This window comes from Panthera pardus, unplaced genomic scaffold (assembly GCF_024362965.1).
Source record: "Panthera pardus isolate Hobbes unplaced genomic scaffold, ASM2436296v1 HiC_scaffold_2, whole genome shotgun sequence".
Classification (NCBI taxonomy): Eukaryota; Metazoa; Chordata; class Mammalia; order Carnivora; family Felidae; genus Panthera; species Panthera pardus.
Window position 1 is genome coordinate 149,237,127 of NW_026526765.1, and position 2,942 is coordinate 149,240,068.

The following is a 2,942-nucleotide window of genomic DNA, read 5'->3' on the forward strand; positions in this document are numbered from 1 at the left end:
CTCCAGAACTGGTTCAGTTTAATTGACATCAGAGAAGGACGTCAGAAGGACATCAGGGACCTCCTTATCATAGCTGACTTCTTACATCCCATTCAGCTCCTGCCTCAGTCTTTGCTCACACCACCTTTTGCATCAATGACACTTTATACAGCACTCAGTTCCCCAGCTGGATTACTCCCCCCACTTGATTTCTGTCCCATTTTATACACAGGCATGAAGCAGGTGATAGGTGGAGTCTCACAGGACAATTAGGGTGGCTTATAGCAAGTCCCAGGTGGATAGTCGAACATGGTTTTTTACAACACTGGAATCCATGCCACATGCTGTTTCTGCTCTAGACAAAACCAAGAGTCTTTTCAACACCTCACTTCATGAGTCAGCATACTTTCTAGGTAAAAGAAAACACATTTGCAAATTTGAAGGTTTCTATCTCCTTATGATGATATACATTATCTTTTCTGAGAAGGAAAGGAGTCACTCATCCTTATTCAACTTCCTTATATGAGAACCAATGTCTATTACATGATGATGTTGGAGGTTATCAGAAGTGTTTTTTCTGGAGGGTCTTACACCACAGATAGGAATGGGTATGGGGGCAAAAGCTGGTGCTGTCTTATTAGATTTGCTACCATGAAGGTGTATTATTTTCATAACATTAAAAATAAAGAAAACTAAAGCAAGAAAAATAAAGACTAATCTGGGAATGTAAGTTTGGATAGAATAATCAGGCTTTGAAATTAGTCTGGAATAATGAAGAGTATATTACAGAAGAGCTTTCCAAGATAACTCAAGAGCCTGAGCAAGGGCAAATTTACATCCAGGTAGAAGTCCACACAGTGCCTGGACAGAGAAAGGCTCCTGGATGCAATGTTGTGGCCAGGACTGAGGTTCTCCATGCCCATAACAGCAAACCACCCCTTGTTGTGCTCTTTTTCTTTCCCTCTTCTCTCCTCCCCCTAGTGCCCTCTACTGCTCAGCCATGGGTCAGTCCTCTTCCACAACCTCTGATATACATGGTGGTAGTTTGGCCCTCAGCCTTGACAAAGTTTTTTAAGGATTTCAAGCTGGAAAGCACAATAGTCTCTCAGGAAACTATCACAAAGATTCAATCACACCTGGAGGAAGGGAACGTTTAGAGTGTAGTTTCTGCAATCAATAATGCTTTGAGAGACATTGACAATGCTCCATTGAACATTGCTGTTACCGGGGAGTCTGGGACAGGAAAGTCCAGCTTCATCAATGCCCTGCGGGGGGTGGGGCAGGAGGAAGATGGGGCTGCCCTCACCCGGCCAGTGGAGACAACCATGGTGAGAACCCCATACACACACAAGAAATTTCCCAATGTGACATTATGGGACCTGCCTGGCATGGGGACCACTAAATTTCAGGCACATAAGTATCTGCGGGAAATGAAATTTGGTATGACTTCTTTATTATCATCTCTGCTACACGCTTCAAAGATAGTGATGCGCATTTGGCTACAGCAATAAGAAAAATGAAGAAGAAGTTCTACTTTGTCCGAACTAAAGTGGACAGTGATGTATATAATCTAAAAGTGAGTAAACCCTCCACATTCAATAAGGACGAACTCCTGCAAAATCTCCGCAAAGACTGTGTGACAAATTTGCAGAAGGCCAATATAAGGGAGGCTCCGATCTTCTTAGTCTCCAGCTTTGAGTTGTCTAGTTATGATTTCCAAAGCCTAGAGACCACCCTTCTGAAGGAGCTCCCAGCCCACAAGCCACATCTCCATGCAATACCTGCCAAATGTTACCGAGGCCGCCATTGACCGGAAGAAGGACTCCCTGAAACAGAAGGTCTGGCTGGAGGCCCTGAAGGCTGGAGCATCTGCCACCATCCCTTTGGTGGGCTTCATCAGTGAAAATGATGTGGAGACTTTAAAGGAGACTTTAACTCTCTACAGGTCTTACTTTGGACTGGATGATGAATCCTCAGAAACCGTGGCCAAGGACTTGCACGTGTCAGTGGAGAAACTCAAGGCAAACCTTGTGTCACCCCACTTGCTCTCAACTGAAAAGGATGATGAGTCCTTAGCGGACAAACTGTTCATATATTTGGAAAAATTCTGCTCTACTAGTGGAGGACTCATTGCCACTGGTGTTTACTTTAGGAAGATATTCTATTTGCAAAATTATTTCCTTGACATAGTGGTGAGTGATGCGAAACTTCTTCTTAAAAAAGAAGAGATTTTTAAGGACTCTGAGGGCTCTGAGCAAGCCAATATGCATCAGCATGTCAGGAATGAAAATGGGAAAAGTGAGGCAACCAGCTCCTGAATTATTCTTGGTGTTGGCATGGCACTGGTGCCTGGAAAGTTGACTTAAGCCTTCCTTGAAGCAATCCTGACCTGCTGTCATCGGAGTATCACAGACATTTCCATAATTCACTCTTGAACAAACCACAAACCTAGTGACTTATTTGACAGTGAAAGCAATCAGCTCTCTAAGAATCCTTCTTTCATATGATCCTCCTTGGAAAAATGAAGGACAAGAATCTGCAATTTTCTGCTTAGTGGAGAGAATAACTCTTTGTGTGATGGTTACTTCATACCAGACCCTGGTCTTTCTACTGTCATATTAATAAAAAATGGCTGTGCATACAGTAGATCCTCAAAAATAATTTTTATTTTTTAATGTTTGTTTATTTTTTGAAAGAGAGAGAGAGAGCATGAGCAGGAGAGGGGCAGAGAGAGAGGGAGACACAGAATCTTAAGCAGGTTCCAGGCCCTGAGCCATCAGCACAGAGCCTGACCTGGGGCTCAAATTCACAAACTGTGAGATCATAACCTGAGCCAAAGTTGGATGCTTAACCAAGTGACTCACCCAGGCACCCCTCAAAAATCATATGTAAAATAAATGGATACATAGTTCATTTTTTATGCTCCTGATATTCTGTTATGAATACATAAATTTTGATCATTA

The 2,942-nt window shown here is 42.8% G+C and overlaps 1 protein-coding gene across 1 annotated transcript; it reads left to right on the plus strand.

Annotated features, from left to right (window-relative positions):
* Positions 1-979: 979 nt before the first annotated feature.
* LOC109260643 (T-cell-specific guanine nucleotide triphosphate-binding protein 2-like) lies at positions 980-2,315 on the plus strand. The gene is given in 4 exon segments (XM_019438989.2): positions 980-1,042; positions 1,044-1,416; positions 1,419-1,740; positions 1,742-2,315. Coding segments are annotated over 4 exon segments (1,314 nt in total). The 3' UTR covers positions 2,298-2,315.
* Positions 2,316-2,942: the final 627 nt, after the last annotated feature.